This window comes from Sardina pilchardus, chromosome 14 (genome assembly GCF_963854185.1).
Source record: "Sardina pilchardus chromosome 14, fSarPil1.1, whole genome shotgun sequence".
NCBI lineage: Eukaryota > Metazoa > Chordata > Actinopteri > Clupeiformes > Clupeidae > Sardina > Sardina pilchardus.
Genome location: NC_085007.1, coordinates 23,951,515 through 23,969,014, shown reverse-complemented (window position 1 = coordinate 23,969,014; position 17,500 = coordinate 23,951,515). Strand labels below are relative to the sequence as shown.

At 45.5% G+C, this 17,500-nt stretch overlaps 1 protein-coding gene across 17 annotated transcripts in view; it reads right to left on the bottom strand.

Annotated features, from left to right (window-relative positions):
* cast (calpastatin) overlaps nt 1–17,500 on the bottom strand; it is a 43,700-nt gene that overhangs the window by 12,964 nt on the left and 13,236 nt on the right. For 6 of the 17 annotated variants that reach the window (XM_062553477.1, XM_062553476.1, XM_062553470.1 and 3 more), the window contains 6 exons: nt 6,063–6,128; nt 3,092–3,241; nt 2,356–2,436; nt 1,979–2,059; nt 1,304–1,426; nt 506–550 (listed from right to left, as the gene is read on the bottom strand). In XM_062553477.1, coding sequence (XP_062409461.1) covers nt 506–550; nt 1,304–1,426; nt 1,979–2,059; nt 2,356–2,436; nt 3,092–3,241; nt 6,063–6,128 — 546 coding nt within the window. Of the gene's footprint in view, nt 1–505; nt 551–1,303; nt 1,427–1,978; nt 2,060–2,355; nt 2,437–3,091; nt 3,242–6,062; nt 6,129–14,313; nt 14,525–17,500 lie in introns of those variants that run through there. The other 11 variants (XM_062553475.1, XM_062553483.1, XM_062553479.1 and 8 more) reach the window with 8 other exon arrangements.

The following is a 17,500-nucleotide window of genomic DNA, read 5'->3' as shown; positions in this document are numbered from 1 at the left end:
ACAAAATCAAACACAAAGACATATAAACAGCCTGCACACACAATCAAACACACATATCAACAGCCTACACACAAAATCAAACACACACACATCAACAGCCTACACACAAAATCAAGCACACAAATATCAACACAATATCAGACATATACAGACGTATATCGTAATTTCCCAACTATTAGCCGCAGCTTATGAATCGATTTGACAAAATTTCTTCAGCTACAGTATGAGGTTAGTACAAGGGGGCAGTTAATATGGTATTAACATGGTTTGTTTCTTTTAACTTGCACAAAACACTGCCCTGCGGCTTATACACAATGCGGCTAATACACAGGAAATTAGTCTATACATACACACACATAGAAACAATCCAACAACTGAGTGGTTAATACACAGTACAGGTCGTGGTCACACAACATTCAATACAAGAGAAGCACAAACTTGCATACATCAGCACCCTGTGAAACACACACACAAGCAGACAGTGAATGAGAGATGGGATGCTTACCGGAGCACTGGCGTGGGATTTCGGAGGGCCTACCTCCCTCTGTACCTGAGGAAAGGTGACAACGCAAATAAGGAACATGGCCATGAGTTAGCCATAGGCGTCCTCCACGTCACAATCAATACATCAGATGTTCTACAAAAGCAATCTTCAGCCTGAGTGAGTGTCATCTCAAATAAAATAAGGGTCATGTGTGGCAACCATAGCATGAACATGACCATGACCAGAACATTCATAAATTCTGCAATAAAAATGACAGTAAATGTCAATGTAGTGTGTTTAATGATGACTGTCTTTAATTCACTTCTTCATTTCTCTCCACATTAATTAAATGTGGTTGTTAACCTGCAAGATTTCTATAGTGGTCCTTCAGCTAATGATACTCAAGGTAACCTTCTGAGCAATGGTGGTGGGTCATGAGACTTATTGTTCAGGTACATTCCCATAGATATTGGGCATCATTTTTTTTATCATTCATCAGCAAGCAAATTATTATGATCAACCAATCAGAAGACATGGAACCGGTTATGTGGTTGCCAAGCAACATTGTTCAAAAAGTTTCCCCATGTATCATCACCTTTAGCCATTATGGGGGACCCACAGATGGTAACAGATCACAGCTTAAACTGTCATTACAATACAGTCCTAACAGAGCCATTTTACTCTCAAGAATAAGAATGCTTTTTAACAGGAGCACACAAATCAACAAAGTAACAATAATGGGTAGCGCAAGACAATAAGGAACAAAGAGTGTTAACGCTGAGATTTCCCACAATCCTGTTTGAGTGATGAGGAGGATACCTTAGTGTCTGATGGCTTGGCCCCCTTAGTGTCCGCAGACACGCCACCCTTGGCAGCAGGCTTGGCTGCTGCAGAGGCATCTGCCTTAGCCGACTGGGACGTGCTCGAAGTGATGGGTGTACTCTACAAATGCACAGCACACATGGACACACAGGCCATCAGACTCCTTTTTGGGTACAGTCACCGAAAGATACAGTTCACGAGGCCAAAGTGATGGCGAAGTGCAAAGTGCCCATGAGAATGACCAAGTGGGGTTAGCATCCAAGGAATGAGGAACATGGATGAAGAAGCAGACAGAGAAGAACAGAACCGCACCCAATGAGATCGAAGAAAGAATCACCCAAAAAAAACACACCCAAATCATGGTGCATTTCAGCACCTTAGTGATTGTCAGTGATTGTCAGGAGGATCATAAGGAAGGGTGGAGGAGGGTCAAGTGATGTGACAGTGAGTATGAGTATGAGGAGGAGGAAGAGGAGGAGGAAGATGAAGCGATGAAGAAGCTGAAGCAGAGCTCCAGGGGTGAAGCATGAAGGAGAGCCCTGCTGCCTAACAGACATGTGCAGTGTGCAGAAGCCACAGAGCAAGAGAATGAGAGAGAAGAGATGAACAGATAACAAGGAAGAGGGACTTTTGGGTCTTTTCCTTTCCCCCTTTTTGCAGCGTGACCTCTACCTTGAGAGTCTCCTGAGCCGGGGTCGTCTTGGTCTTTGTGGTGGCTGTGGGGCTGGGGGCTACTTTGGCGGGAGTGCTGGTCTATGAATAAAAGGCATGAATACAAACATGAACGAATGTGCCGCAGATACACACACACACACCCACACCGAGGCACTTTAACCAAAACAATGACTCGTCGAACTTACCCCAGACACTGAGCAGGGAAGGAAAAACACACAATAGCACAAAAACCCAAACAAAGACACAAAACCCAAACATAACACTTGGATCACAGTGAGACATACAGTAATCACACATGAGATCAACTCTGTATGATACTGATTCATCAGCAGATACTGTACTAGTGGAGCTAAAAGGCCATGAGGAGGGTCTACCTTGGGGACATCTTTTGGGGAGCCTTTCGGGGAGGGGGGCACGTACGGACTGGGAGACATGAACTTTGTGTGAACGCCAGCCTGCAGCAAGCAAAGAGCAGGAGGTTAACACACGCTCCATCCATAAATGCCTTATCTTACGGATGAATGCCACAGTCCTGAAAACAGTCAACGGTCGCATGCGGACGGACGTGGCGATCCCCAATAATAACACAGAGAAATGCCTGGCAGGACACACGTAGAGAAGCTGTGGACCCCAAATTCAGTGATCAAGTCCGTCCACTGACCGCAGGCGTAAAGAAAAGCACCACCAGGAGTTCCTTTCCCGATACGAGAGAGAGCAAGACCCAGGATGATCCCCGCAGCAGACAGAGGGAGGTTTTTAGGAAGATAGGATGTCCTCTGTTTGACAAGAAACAAATGACGCTTTGCAGAGGCGCGTTTATGCGGGAGGAGCCACCAATCAAGCAAGAGAGGAGTGAAAGCAACAGCAGGATTCTTCCCCCATGGAGAAGAACCAGACCTCAAGAGGGACCACACAGCTCAGGTCAGCTGAAGAGAGAGAGGGCGGAGGGGGGCGGTAAGGAAGCATGAAAGGGATGAATGAGAACACCCCGTGCTGCTCAGGGTGAAGTGAGAGCACCACGACAGGGGAATGAAGATGAAAGCCGAGAGGCCTCAATAAAGCGCACAGACAGCTTCAGCAGTCCAGCAGCGGGGGGGTAAGTGTCTGTACCTCTGTTGACGATTTGGGCGAGCCTTTGTGCGTGGTAGTGCCCCATGCTGCACTGGCTCCTCCCGAGGCGGGGGTCGTTACGGTCGCGCCGCCCGCTGCCTTCGCGCCCGCCTGGGTGCCCGTAGGCTTGGGGGTGGAGGCAGGGGCATTCTGTAACGAGGGAATCACATGTCGCTGAGGATGGGGTAATGCCAAGGGCTTTCAGTAAGCCCCCCCGTCTTTGCCTGGAAGCAATATCTCCTCCTTCAGCTAGATTCTACTGCCATGTAAATATAGTAACACAATAATGATGTGCCCACATTTCTAACAGTATGTTGATACTGGGCTCGTCATGGAAGTCATGGAAATGTGACACTTGTAAAAGTGAGGTCAGTTAGCAGATTCTCTCATGCCGTCTGACTCATGAGGAAAACAAACAGGGGCCTGTGGAGGACCTCTGACACAGTGCTGACAAAGTGCCATGAAAGCATTTTACACAGATCCCTTTGAGAGCTAGTTACAGAAGTGAAGTATAGGACAGGTAGCATAACCAGAGACAATTGCTAAAGCTAAACTAAAGTATACACTAAAGTTAAACTAAACTCAAGTATCTTTGGAATAACCGAATGCAGGTTTGTGTCATTTGGTTCATTTGAAGTTTCCTATTTTAATGATACTGTACATTCTGTGTGATCTGTGTGAGTGGCCAACTATTCACTGGATACTGCAGATGTAATGGTATGCCACTCCTTTCTTCTCTCAGTGCAGATTTTTATTATCCTGTTTACTTGGAAACACAACGCCCTGTCACTGAGGGGCAGACTCGCCACCCTCCAGAATGCTGAAAGTCTGGCCAATCAGGTGCCACTAAATCTGATTCACTAATACTAGTACACTACTTTGAGGTGGCTGTTGTCATGGCTTCATGCCCCAGAGGAGAGAATATGCGCTGGTGGGCCAACATCCAGGCATTTTAGCATCGCCATGGAAGTGCCCAGACAAACAGAGTGAATCACCACGGTTACATCACAACTCGATAAGTGAGTCAAACATTTTCTCTGGGGAGAACATGTCCTTTCATCCACTCTGAGGCAGCAAAGATTTACCACACACACACACACACACACACACACACACACACACACACACACACACACACACACACACACACACACACACACACACACACACACACACACACACACACACACACACACACACACACACACACAGACCGTTAGTGAACAAACACTCTCTCTATTGGACCTGACAAACATAGAGAAACACACATAAACACATTTATTCCGCCACAAGGGAACTTTTATCTGGACTGCTAGCATCCCTTCCCCCATTCATACATCTTCTCTCTTGTCTCTCTCCTCACTACGCCAGTGAACACATCTACTGTGTTTCTGTCACCAGGAAAGGTCCGACTAAATCACAGGAAAACTACACAGACAAACCTCGCTTGCATAGCACAGAACACTCTGTCCATGCAGTCAATCATCTGTGTGTCAATCAAAAGAGAAGTGGACAATGGGCGCATCCAAACACCTATCTGTCGCTAAGTTCCCTAGACATACTACTACTACTACTACTACTACTACTGTACTACTACTACCACTAATACTAATACCACTACAACTACTAAAAAATAAATTCTAAATAACAAATAATTTATCATGCTTTTAAAGTAATCTTTCCTGTTAAAGTAACAGCAGGGGTTGTACTGTAAGGCATAAAATGGTCATCCAAGAAACATAAATGTCAAACCAATATGCAAACTCACTACCCACTCTCCCACTCATGCAGTGCATACAGTAATGGGCCCTGCACTCCAATCTATCAGGAGTTCTTTCCAAAATCCACCTTCTCCATACCCCACACCAACAAAACAAATACTAATCCAATTGTGACTATAGCACACTACATACAGTGCTTACAGTTTATAGGGCTGATATTTAAATATATTTTAAATTCCTACTTTCTGTAACAGCTCATCTGACCATGACTCTTCCTTTCCTCTCACTTCTGCATCTAACTCATGTGGAACCTGACCATTGTTCTGACATGGAGGCCATAGTGGCCAGCAGGAGCACAGGCCAGAGGGGCAGGAGAGGTAGGGGGCAGGGGCAAGGGTAGGAGAGGTAGGGGGCAGGGGCAGAACCAGGACCAGAGGCAAGGGCAGGAGAGGTAGGGGCAGGGGCAAGGGCAGGAGAGGTAGGGGGTAGGGGCAGGAGCAGGAGCAGGAAAGGTAAGGGGTAGGGGCAGGGGCAGGGGCAGGCCTGTGGCTGAATGGCAGGAAGCACAAAGTTTTCTTTTCGGCTGTGATTAAACCTCACAGGTCATCCAGGAGCCTTTTTTAAAAAAAAAAACATAACAAAGCACACGCCCATGCCTGCAACGCACATGAAAATGGGCACCAGCACACACCAAAACACACACACATACACACACACACACACACACACACACACACACACACACACACACACACACACACACACACACACAGAGGAAAAAGAAAAAAGGAGCGAGGGAATCACACACACACACACACACACACACACACACACACACACACACACACACACACACACACACACACACACACACACACACACACACACACACACACACACACACACACATACACACACACGTCAAGTCAAGCACACATTCACACACATACTGTACAATCAAATGTAAGTTCCACAGATATGAACAACTCCAGCCATCTTCTTTGACTAAAAACCTGGAACTTCACTGACTGGAAAGCAGACTGGAAAGCAGAATGGAGGATGGAAATCTCCCCAGCAAATAGGCAGGCCTAACGCAGACAATAGGGTGGAAACAGGAAGACATGGGGGGAGTGATAGAGAGAGGGGGGAGAGAGAGAGAGAGAGAGAGAGAGAGAGAGAGAGAGACAGAGAGAGAGAGAGATGGGAGACGTGTACACAGTAGATGGATGGACAGAGCGGAGGCCACGTACCTCATACTGCGCAGGCTTCAGAGCAACCTGTGCTGCTGGGATCGCGGTGGCCGGTTTGGTCTGAGACTGCAGAGAGAGAGAGAGAGAAATAGAGGAGAAAGAGAGAGAGAGAGAGATAGAGAGAGAGCATTAAAGGAGAGAGAGAGAAAAAGAACAGAGAAAGAGAGAGGGAAAAACAAATTAAATCTCACATACACAGTATGTCATTTTGTACAAAAGACATTGTTAAATAAAGAGACACACATTTAAATGCATTGGGAACAACAAAACAAAACAAAACAACAGGGCAACACAGAGGCTAACAGCCAACAGACAGAAGTGAGATCTACACCATCACTGATAATGTCTCTGGTATTCTTCATGGCTCTGATACTCAGCGACTGCTTGGGCTGCATAAAAATCTGCTCTTATGGCTGAAACATTGACAGCAAGGACAGTAACTCTGCCTTGGCCAGAAAACTCTAATTACTGAGACGCCATGTGTTTGTGTTTATATGGTGTGTGTGAGTGTGTGTGTGTGTGTGTGTGTGTGTGTGTGTGTGTGTGTGTGTGTGTGTGTGTGTGTGTGTGTGTGTGTGTGTGTGTGTGTGTGTGTGTGTGTGTGTGTGTGTGTGTGTGTGTGTGTGTGTGTGTGTGAGATAGAGCCAGAGAGAGAGAGAGAGAATGGGTGTGTGTGTGTGTGTGTGTGTGTATCCCAGAGCTATGGAGCAGTGGAAGCAACCAGCAGTTCCGATCATATGATCGAGCACAACAACAGTAGCAATGACCTCTTCCAACCAGAATAGCAACTGATCACACACTGTAACTCTCTGGCAAGTCTAACTGCACACCTCCAAAGGCACAACAGCATTGTCGAATGGGTGAAGCGTATTTTCTAGCTCTGCTTTGGTAGAGAGAACGGGACAGGAACTTGTGTGTTCTACTGCAGAGTCCTCGGCCAGGCAGTGTGACTCACTGTTTAGCTATGTGTGCAGAGAATAACAGGGATTCCCAGTGGGGCTTAAAGAGGAACATGAAAGGGAGGAAATTAAAAATATAAGCAATGCATTTGTGTGTGTGCTGTTGTTGTTGTGTGTGTGTGTGTGTGTGTGTGTGTGTGTGTGTGTGTGTGAGTGTGTGTTTGTTGGTTTGTAAAGACAGAGATGATACAGAGCATCTATATTTAATTCTGAAACTAGGAAATGTTTTTGCAAGTGCCCCAGTGTGTACGTGAATATAACCACACCCTCTCCTGCCCAAACCTGTCCATTCACACACACACACACACACACACACACACACACACACACACACACACACACACACACACACACACACACACACACACACACCCACACACACACACACACACACACACACACACACACACACACACACACACAGTATAAAAACACTGCACACCTTTTTGGCATCCAGTGTGATTATGTCACATGGTTGTATTATTCATATCAGTGGGAAGATGAAAATATATCCCTTGCTCATGCACCACTGACATCTTATCTAAGCTGCTGTTTCCAGCCTGCTAGGCCGCGTTTATGGGCCTTTGGTGCACCTGCTCTGAGAGACAGAAGAGAGATACATGAGAGGCGACAGAGAGAAAGAGTTTTTCATGCTGAAGTGTCTCTTTTTTTACCCTGGCTCATCTGACCTGTTCTGCCAGTTCTGAATACCTCACGATGGCCAGGTATAGCCTGAGTGTCTGCACTGACCAACCACGTAGACGGCACGCTTCACTACTGGGACTTAAAAATACAATTATGCGTTCAGCGCTGACTGACAAACATCTGTTGGCTTGCTTATTTGCTTCAGATTATGGGTGAAAGTGTATGATGATTAAAATGGCAAGTCATGACTGAGATCCTCCTTCCGTTTCTGAGCACCAGAGCATGAGGGAGGTTGGCACACTCTATGCAAATTCCTGCTCTCTGCTGACTAAGACAATGAGGTGGATTCCCTTTCTACAGAATTTCTCCAGATACTGTGGCATAGTTAAACAGTTAAACAGCTGACGTTTGTATAGTGGTTTCATCATTTGTTTTATGCAATATACTAATATCAGTGAATAAAGCTCTGATTCATATAATCAAACATGTGTCCCTCCCTGTAAATAAGTTGGATCTATTTAACATATGCACATACTAAAGCACTCTCTCTCACCCACTCACTCACACACTCTCTCTCTCTCTCTCTCTCTCACACACACACACACACACACACACACACACACACACACACACACACACACACACAATGTAATCACAATTAACTCTCTGGTATTAGTGTCAGAGGACTTCTCCAAAGGCAGGATTTGGGCTATTTTAAGTCCAACACATTGAAGCTGTAGCTAGCGAGATGCAGCACACTGTTCCTATACTGAGTAACTGATCTTAGCCATGCTATCAGGTTGCCACTCAACTCAGACACGCAGAGGAAGTGACATGTTTAGTTAATGCCACTTCCCATTGTTTTAAAGCTATCTCTGCTACAGCTACTGTTGCTGTAGGTATGCCATGACTGTTATTGAGAGTTAGGGAGTAATTCTCAAACACGGGGCCAGATATACCCTAAAGAACTGGTGATGAGAAACATCTCTTCTTTTTAGGGTTGAAAAATTCCAATTTCAACAGGACTTTAAGAGAGGTTGTTTCTACCATTGCCTCGACTCTGCATTTCTTCTTAACTACCCTAGGTCTCACAATATGAATGCATTGCATTTGAGTGTTTCCTAAATGAGATATAAATGTAATGAAAAGGTGGTACAGGGTGTGACTTGAAAAGAATAACATACATTTGCAATGTCTAAAGGAGAGTACCACATACAGTAGGTCACATTTGCTATTTGATACAGGCAGATACAGGCATGCATGCACTCAGGCAAGCACACACACACACACACACACACACACACACACACACACACACTTCCAGCTGTAGGCCCCTCTGCTCCCTATGTCGTGACCTAAACCCTACACCTCTGAGGTGAGCTGGGTGGGTCACCCACCGCGCCTGCCAGGTGTGCCAGAGCTGTGGGTGTGGATGTTCAGCTGCTCTGACGTAGGCTACGCTCACACGAGCCAGCAAGTCCTCCAGGCTGATACAGAGGTTACAGAGCTACCAGTCCAGCCTCCGGGATGACTAATAAAGGAAACACCTCACCTGGAGGAATAAATGCAAGATATGCAACCCCGAAATGCTTCAGGGACTTCCTGCTGCTAATCCTCCAGTTTTCCCTTCTTCCATGGCATAATCTATCTGACTCGCCCTACCTGGTGAAAGTTCATCGCTTCTACTGTTGTTGTTGACCCATAGGGGAACTAACTTCTAGATTTTCTAGATGTGAAGAAAGACATTCTTTCTTCCTTTGAGACTGTCACTCTCTGACCCCAACCCTGACATCACCATGAGGCATCAGTTAAACGTTCCCCGATGTAAGGTGAAAAGGCTATATTGTGAAGTGTCCGGCTGTAAGACATAAATTCACAGTGAAAAAAGTCCAGCAGACTATCTTTTCTACATGTACAGTACATGAGCTCACATCACAGTCACAGATTCAGTTAATAGATTATGCACTCCGACTCCGACGCCAAAACGGGCACCAGTTCCGATTCAGAAACTGCAACACCACTTCTGATGGGGCTGGTGATGGAACAGACTCAAAAAGTGAGGCATCAAAGATTACGCATCAACCCTCTCCGGAGGCATTCTTGACATTCTCAAAGGTCGCCACAGCGATGCACTTTGACCTTTAAGATTCCAAGACAATCTCCTTGATTCATCAAAGATTCTTCAGAACCCTGTCCTTCAGAGTAAGAACTCATCGTCTAGCAGTCTCCCCATGTCAGCAAACTCCAGCCCTGAAAGCTCAGCTCCACTCCTGCATTGATTGAGACTCCTGTGTGCTTTCTATCGATTAACCAAGAGCATCTGTTGCCAAATGACTTGCCTTATCAGCAAATATGGAATCGATTAATAAAATAACTTGGGGCGGGGCGGGGACAAGCTTTATTTCTTTCACTATCAGGGGGTCTACACATCTGGAGTTGAACTAAACAACAACAATATTGTTGGTATTCATTTGCCATGAGTATGTTGCTTAATTGATTGTTTACAGCCTGGTGGGAGGAGATACTGAAACACTAAAGCAGCCCAGGAGGTTTGGCCTGTTCTCATCTCTCGGTGAGAAACTGTGACTGCAGTCAAAATATTGCCTGGTGCATTACCTCTTACACATAAAATACACCCGTGCCTAATAAGTGGGGCAGAGGGGAGTGTTATGTTAGTATGAAACACTAAACAATGGGTGTGCACACACACACAAAAGAATACTGGGCAGGTACCATGTCTGAACTTACAAACACACAGGATTAATGAATGACGTTGGGCAACCCTCTCTGAAGACAGGGGTGGACAGTTGACTGACAGCTATGGTGAGAGGGGTAGGGAGGGTCCGTATCATAGTGCATGGATATCCATTGTACACATACATACAAATATAAATACATACACACACTGGAAGCTACTGGCTGCCAATATTTACACAGACAGTCACAGCTGCAAGGTAAACGTGACCCTGATAGCCGTGCCTATGACCCACGGAGGAACCCCCTGGCCGACCAGCAAGCATGAGCTGGCAAACGTGACCACCGCAAATAGACGCCAGTAGGCCGCTTCAGAGCCCAGAGCTGCCACGTACTCAGCAACCTCACCCCTGTCTGCCATGGACCTGCCATTTTGCACAACTCAAAGGGAGTCAATACAACAGTCAATGTATGGAGTGCAGATTTGGTGGATTTGGTGGTTAGGTGAATAAGTGATCTTTGGTGGCGTAACAGGCTTCACACTGGAAGCTTGTTTTATTTATCAGTGAGTAGAAAGAAATACATCAAACAACCTTTTATAGGGTTCAGAAATGCACATGCTTCCTAAGGAGTAAAGTCACTGGAATATAGTCACATACAATGTAGGCCTTTTCAACATCCTCTAAATATCCAGTTAAAAGTATCTCCCCATATTGGAACTACAGTGACTGAATGACTGACCTCTGTGCTGTATTAAGTCAATCAGGTATCTGATTTCCAACAGACAAATATTGACCCATGCAGAGCTTATGGTTGGATCAGGTTTTTATCCAACAGCTGAAGCCCGATCATGCTCAGCATGCAGGTCCACAAAAACCTGTTCTCACCTGGGCCCTTCCCACACTCCTCTGCTCTAGCCTATAGCCTACATGGCGGCAGACGGACACGCAGATGGACATACCCAGGCGACCTGAACGGTGTGTTTACGCTGTGGCAAGCTCAGAGCACATGCACAAACACAAACAACAGGAATGCTCTCGATGCATTCTTGTGTACAAAACAGACAGTGAGGTCAAACAGCAGTGCAGGCCACTCCTCAGAAGCAAGCGCTTCCACATACCAGATTTATGTGGATGTGGTTGTGTGTTGGTGTGGTGTTGGTGGGTGTGTGGGTGTGTGTGTGTGTGGGTGTGTGTGCGTTTGTGTGTTTGTTTAAAATGTTTGTACAGGCTGCAAAGCACTTGCTTAGCTAAGGACACTATGGTGAAAAGCCTGTTCCTTATTAAAAATACACTTTCACAAGAATCACACACACTACAAAGTCAATCTCTTTCACCCTCTCTTCCTCTCATCTTCCCTCTCTCTCTCTCTCTCTCTCTCTCTCCCTCTCTCTCTCTCTCTCTCTCTCTCTCTCTCTTCCTCCCGCCCCCAAAGTTGGTATGACTAATGCAGAGCCCCACCCTTCAAACCTCTTCTCTGTGGCTGAGGAATGCCAGTGCTAAAAGACTTGATGCTAACACAACCTTCCAGCTGAAGCTCAGACAGCTCTGCTAGCTGCTAAGTGCAACGATAATGGCTAACTCTACGGCTATAAAGTCTGATCTTGGCAAGAACAAAACTCTGTGACTTAAGGCTGTAGGTTTAATGGCCACCAGACATTGGTCCAAAAACGTACACCAACAATTTCTCAACTGTGAACAGCACTTATTGTGAAAGTCACACTTATCGTTAGCATCTTGAGTAAAAGGTTGTCTGTGATTGGCAAATCCATGTATTCAAGCAAAAGTCTTTGCTTTGGGAGATCTCTCACTTTTTTGGCTAGACTTGACAATGGGTTGTGTCATCACGATGCCACCACAGCCTTGACAGGGGAGATGTCATGCCCCCACATCACACCAACGTGGCTTATAATGTGACATATTACTACGAGTGTGTTAAGAGGAATATTTTGATTGTCTCTTAGCAACAAGGGCAGAAGGGCTGACAGGAAGAGGACGTCAGGGGCAACTCAGACAGCCTCTAGGCACCCACACCAAAACAGCATCACAATATCCTGTAGCCAGAAGTTATTCTGATGACTGTCAGTGTTGCCTTAGAATAGATAGTCAAAAGTACAAGTCATAGTGATAGCATCTGACTCTCAATCAACTATACATGAACTCGACTGCTCAGTGCTCAGCAAATGTTTAAATCTGCAAAACAAGTTAACCAGAGAGTCAATGTGAGGGTACACAATGCCTCTCTTTAAAACATCTTATGCAAAGATTAAGTAACAGAATGACAACTGGGCTCAGTGATTAAACCTGTATTGGTCAAACCAGCTCACAGACCAGGGTTAGCTGTAGTATCTGTAGATGTCCCTTAGAAAAACAACTGCAGCTTTTTCAAGCATAAAAACAGAATGTTTTCAGTGTTTTGGAGTAGTATCTTGGACAATGAAACTATTGTACTGCACTCAACTGCAGAAATGCAATATTCTGGATATGAAACGACATCATGCTGCATTGTACATAACTGCAGTTGTTTTTTGTAAGGGGTAGGCCCAGGCAGACCATGTGATGACTCGAACATATGGCACTGATAACACAACACGAGAAACGAACTGCCAACGCTTGATATAAGAACTGCAATACGCCAATAACCAAACGGCCTGATTTTTTACATTCAGTGTAGTTCCCAATATTCAACATTGCAAGGAGTAAGTTTAACTTCTCATCAAGAAGCCAGTAGGCTACATATCAAGCCAGTATATTTAGCACATTAGTGTTGGATGAATTTGTTGTCTCCTTCATGCCGCCTACACCTACACCTACAGTATGCATTGAAACATAAAAGCCCTGTATCCACCAGCAATGGTGCCAGTCCATAATTCTCCACCTCAGTAATAAAACCAAAGAAATAGACACCTGTGATAACATGCATGAAACTCTCTCAGGCCAAAACTTATCTGACATGTTCACAGAAGTTTCTCAGCCTCACAAACTCACAGGTGTTTTCCGTAAGTCTTGCACACTGCCACATAAGACGGTCTCTGGAGGACACTGGACTCCACCTCTGCAGCCTGCAGTGCTGCTGAGCCTCCTCAGGATATATGTCTAGTCAGGGCCTCAGCAGCCAACTCAAGCACTGAGCTACGCTAGTGATTTCAGGAATGCCTTTTAAATGAGGGGTCTTCTAAGGACCCTTTGCAGTGTCCTTAATCTGATCACGTTAGCTTCTGCATTAGCATACAAGTTAGATACACTTTAATCTCCTCTCCACACTTAATCTCCTCTGTCACAAAACTTGTAAGACTGTGTAACAGCACGGTTTCAAGCCGGAACTGTCAGACTGATCACAGCACAGTGACAGACTGGAAAGACTGCAGGTTCGAGCTGCTGTAAATATGCCAGGAATGTGTATCTCCAGGTAAAAAAAACCTTCTGTTTTGACACTGTCCCAGTAGAGAAGCATCTATTTATACTGAAACACACACAGACACACGCACACACACACACACACACACACACACACACACACACACACACACACACACACACACACACACACACACACACACACACACAAAGTTACAGAAGCTTGTGGAGCTAGGAGCTATGGTTAGCTTTACAGTAGCAGAGAGATGCTTTCTGCTTGTATGAACAAGCATAAATGCGCGCATACAGTATACTTATACACACACATACATGTACACGCACACACAGATTGTCCGAGTGTATGTAAAACCATTAAGAGGATGTTTTATCTGAATCAGTAGCTTCACATCAGAGCTGGAGCCATAATAAAGTCATTACCATCATCATCAGCGACAGCTATCAAGTTTGAGGCCATCATACTTTCCACACACTCTCACGCAACCACACACACACACACACACACACACACACACACACACACATACTCTGCCAGCACATAAACTGCTCTGAAGAGGAAACCACAAAATGGGTACGTACCATAGAGGCAAAGAGTGTGTGTCCTGTCTCTATTGACTTCTGTCTAAGCGATAACCATCCACACCTGAAGAACAGTCACCTAAAAATCCCTCTCCTGATAGTGTTGAGCGACAGGGTGTATCTGCCTCGTATACACCCACAAACACACACACATAGGCTACACACACATTCACATACACACTCAGACTCTGGAGAAAGAAAGTCATGAAAGCTGCATGTAGGCTCCTCCCCTGAAGGGGAGATGGACAGGAGGGAGGATACTGTGCGCCTCACTCTGCAGTCTGCGGTCCACTGAGCTATGCTGCAGTGTGAGCTGATTGGCTGCTGCAAGGGCAAAACCCGCCCCCTTTTCAAAGCTAGCCAGGAAAATAAACATGAGCTGAGTCTGTTTCCACATGACAAGGGAAGTTCGGGTATAGGGGTGGTGGCTAGAACTAACATACGTACTGACATGAAATCTGAGTGTGTGTGTGTGTGTGTGTGTGTGTGTGTGTGTGTGTGTGTGTGTGTGTGTGTGTGTGTGTGAGATAGAGAGAGAGAGACAGAGAGAGAGAGAAGTAGAGAGAGAGAGAGAATGAGTGGGGCAGAAACAGAAAGAGAGTCGGCTAATACATGAGAGTGAAGAAATGCTGTGAATGAGTGATATTGAGGAGAAAACAAGAAAGACAGGCAGACACATGGAGGTGGGCACTCTCTCTATGGTAGGGTGTGTCCAGCACACTCATGCCATAGGAATCCCAGCAGTAGGCTACAGCACAGCAACCAAAAAAACATAACACACACATAGACATAGACACACACACAAGCCCCAAACCACACCCTTTCAACAGAGAAAAGAAGGGAGGGACCAAAGATGGAGGGACAGAGAAGAGGGAGGTAAAAGAGAGAAAGAACATGTAAAGGGAACACACTGGGTGGAGCAGCGAAGAAATAAACATGTGGATCGAGGCATGAAAGTTAGATAACTTAAAGAGAAAAGAGAGGGAGTGAAAGAGAGAGAGAAAGAGAGAGTAGTGGGAGAGAGAGAGATGAGAGAACAGAGCAGAAAAACAGAAGGAAAGTTGAGGATGATACAGGAAAGAGACGCAGACGTGAACACGTACACAAACCATATGCACACATACACACAACCACAGGCACAAACACACTGAGACATGCACACACACACACACACACACACACAGCCAAACCACTGGGGAGACTGGACATCCGCCAAGCCTTACGTAACCGCCCCATTTGCCTCCCCCTTTCATGTGTGTGTGTATATCTGAGCCCACTAGCCTTCCAGAGCTAGCCTAGCAGTAGCCTTCCCTCTCCACTCCTCTGCTAACTGTGCTAAGACCTCCACAGCCTGCCAGTGGCTACCAATGCTCCATCTTTCATCAGCTGCAGTCAGGCTGGGCAAGCAGGATCACGCAGCCCTGTTGTGACTGCCTGACTGACACACACGCATGGGTGCAGCCAAGATGATCAGGAACATGACTAACCAGCACGTCACAGACTTTGAGAAGAGCTCCCCCTGGTGTTCATATTCTGTACTGTACATCACAGAGTTGTAGCGCTTAAAGGTCACATCCTGAGCAGCGCATTTAATCATCTTTAATATATTTGTAATTCGACACAGAACATCTAGGCCCTCCATTGAGCAATCTGCAGTAGAACTTGTAACTTGCTACTCCGTTGAATCAGCTGAGCTGTGAGCGAGGTGTTGAGCTGACGGTTTGGAAACAGAATTCTTACTGAGGTATAACTGTAACAGCTATAACTTTGCCATAGGACATGCTCCCAAACTCTAGTTCTCTAGTCATTAACAGCGGATTAACAGGGGAAGAACAGTGAGTTGGGACGGGGGGGTGATCTGTGATTACTGACCTTATGCGAGAACTGAGAGTTTTGAAAACTATACTTTTCCTTTGCGTATTCAAAAGCGTTTGCATCCTCCATACACATGACATTATTTCTAGAAAGATCTTCAACCAGACAGAAAGGCAAAACTACATGCATGGCAAAGGGGGCAAATGATTAAATACAGAGGTATAAATAATTGTAGCATTGTGTGTTTTTGCTAACATTTGTCTATCTTTATGAGGATTTATTTATTCTTAAAATACATTTGCTTCTCTTTCATCCATTGTTTTCTTTCTGAAACCATGAAAAGATGATTTGTTATACCTCTCTGTGTTCATCTTTACCAGGCGCACCAATAAGCGTGGAGGGTGCTGTCTCTACGGTAACATACACTGTGTTAAATGCACAGCTCCTCATACATAACATAAGTGACATAATTACTTCCACATCAACTGTAAACAAGCAGGCTGTATGTTTGCATGAATAGATTCTGAATGGGTTGGGCCTATTCAGTTCTTATCTCAAAGACATTTTAAAGTCAAGCTGAATACCATTTTCTGCTGACTTGACCAAAGTGTGTGGTTTGTGTGTGTGCGTGTATGTGTGTGTGTGAGTGTGTGTGTGTGTGTGTGTGTGTGTGTGTGTGTGTGTGTATGTGTGTCAAATTCCACAGTCTGGGGAGGAAAAACTCCCTGACTGAAACTTCCTAAAAAGGCAAACATATCAAACCCTCAGACAACATACCCCCCCCCCCCCTATCAGTCACTAGGCTGTCTTTCTTTCTCTCTTTCTCTAGTTGTATGTGTGTGTGTTTCATTGTTACTTCTGTTTGCTGACTGTGAAGGATGATGCATCGGGGCAGAGAGGGTGTGTGATTGCGTTATCGGGTCACGCCTCTGAGATTGTAGCTAAAGTTCACTGAATGAGTGAGAGAGAGGTTGTGACCGAGTGAAAGAGAGAGAGAAGAGAGAGAGAGAGAGAGAGAGAGAGAGAGAGAGAGGTGTGAAGTACTGCACCAGTATGAGAACAGTGTGACCAGACCAGACTGATGGCTGGCTGTGGTTGAACCGTGTGCGAAATGTCCCCATGGGAGAGATGTTTACTGTCCAGTTATTTTTAAATGTTTGTTTATTCACATGGAAAGCACCCACTGATTACCATTTGCATTCCGAGCAACAGGCCTGACATGCTCAGTCAAGTATTATTGGGTGTGCATGTTGACTGATATCATGATTGTTAGCCCGTGTGTGATTATGTCAGTGTGGGTAACGGTGTAGAGTGTGTGTGTGCACGCGTATGCAAGTGTATGTGTGTGTGTCTGTGTGTGTGTGTGTGTGTG